Raw genomic sequence first — 1,328 nt, forward strand, 5'->3', positions numbered from 1 at the left:
CTTTGTGGCACAGCCGATGGGGGGAGGCCGCAGGGAGGAGACCCCCAACATCTGCACGGAGTGTGGGCAGAGCTTCACGCAGTGCTGGGAGCTGGACACCCACCACCACTGCCGCCATGTCCCCCCCACCCACTGCTTCCCCAACTGCTGCCAGAGCTTCAGTGCCAGCTCTGGGCTGTGCTGCCATCACCATGTCCACGCCGGTGAGTGGCCGGACCACTGTGGTGACCATGGCACGAGCTTCGACCACCATGCCCCCCACAAGAAGCGACATCATGGGGCAGCCAGCAGTGGTGTCACCACCATTGGTGTCAGCGACATCGGCGTCGTCGGTGTTGGCGGCCGTGGCAAGAAGCATCTCTGGCATTTTGGGGCGGCCAGTGGTGGTGTCACCAGAGGGGGTGTCAGCAGTGTTGGTGTTGGTGGCATCAACAAGAAGCATCTCTGGCATGTCCCGGCCGGGAAGCACCTGGATGGGGCAGCCAGTGGTGGTGTCACTGCCATCAGTGTCAGCAGCATTGTTGGTGCCAGTGGCGTCAACAAGAAGCACCTCTGGCATCTTGGGGCAGCTAGTGGTCATGTCACCGGCATGGGTGTCAGTGGCATCAGTGTCAGCAGTGTCATTGGTATCAATGGCATCAGCAAGAAGCATCTCCGGCATCTCCCCACTGGGAAGAGCCTGGACAGGGCAGCTGGTGGTGGTGTCACTGCTGTGGATATCAATGGTGTCGGTGCCAGCGGCATCACCACCAAGTCACAGCGCAAAGCAGCATCGTCGCCCAACGCATGCAGTGAATGTCATCAGAGCTTGGGTCAGAAGGCCGACCTGGTGAAGTTCATGCGGACCCACACCGGCAAGAAACCCTTTGAGTGCGGCCACTGTGGGAAACGCTTCAGCGTCAGCTCCAACCTCTTCCAGCACCACCGCGGCCACACCGGTGAGCAGCCCTATGTCTGCACCGTCTGCGGGAGGACCAGCCCCAGCTCCCACCACAAGTGCCACCAGAAAATCCACTGCCCTGAACAGCCCTCCCTGCCCCCCAGTCCTTCTGAGGATGGCAGGGGGCGACTCACCCCGTGGGACCCCTTGTTAGGAAGTTCTTCATTCCCTTTTTCTGCCTTTGCATGTCCCCCAGCTCTGCTCATCCCGCCCCCAGCTGTTGTCCCCTGGTATCACGATGGCTGGGGGGGTTCCCAGAGGTGGATCGCCCCACACAAATTCCCATCCCCCCCAGTGGGTTTTACCACCCCCAGGAATAAATCCCAATGGAGAACCCACTGGCACCAGTGGCGCCAGTTGCTCCAGCGCCATCACCCCCCATCACTGG

General features: G+C 61.1%; 1 protein-coding gene across 1 annotated transcript; it reads left to right on the forward strand.

Annotated features, from left to right (window-relative positions):
- Positions 1-589: 589 nt before the first annotated feature.
- LOC104471575 (zinc finger protein 773-like) lies at positions 590-938 on the forward strand (the record flags this gene model as incomplete). The annotated part of the gene is made up of 1 exon (XM_010086956.1): positions 590-938. A coding segment is annotated over exon 1 (349 nt), but the record flags the coding sequence as incomplete, so codon positions are not given.
- Positions 939-1,328: the final 390 nt, after the last annotated feature.

This window comes from Pterocles gutturalis, unplaced genomic scaffold (genome assembly GCF_000699245.1).
Source record: "Pterocles gutturalis isolate BGI_N339 unplaced genomic scaffold, ASM69924v1 scaffold34331, whole genome shotgun sequence".
NCBI classification, from domain to species: Eukaryota; Metazoa; Chordata; class Aves; order Pterocliformes; family Pteroclidae; genus Pterocles; species Pterocles gutturalis.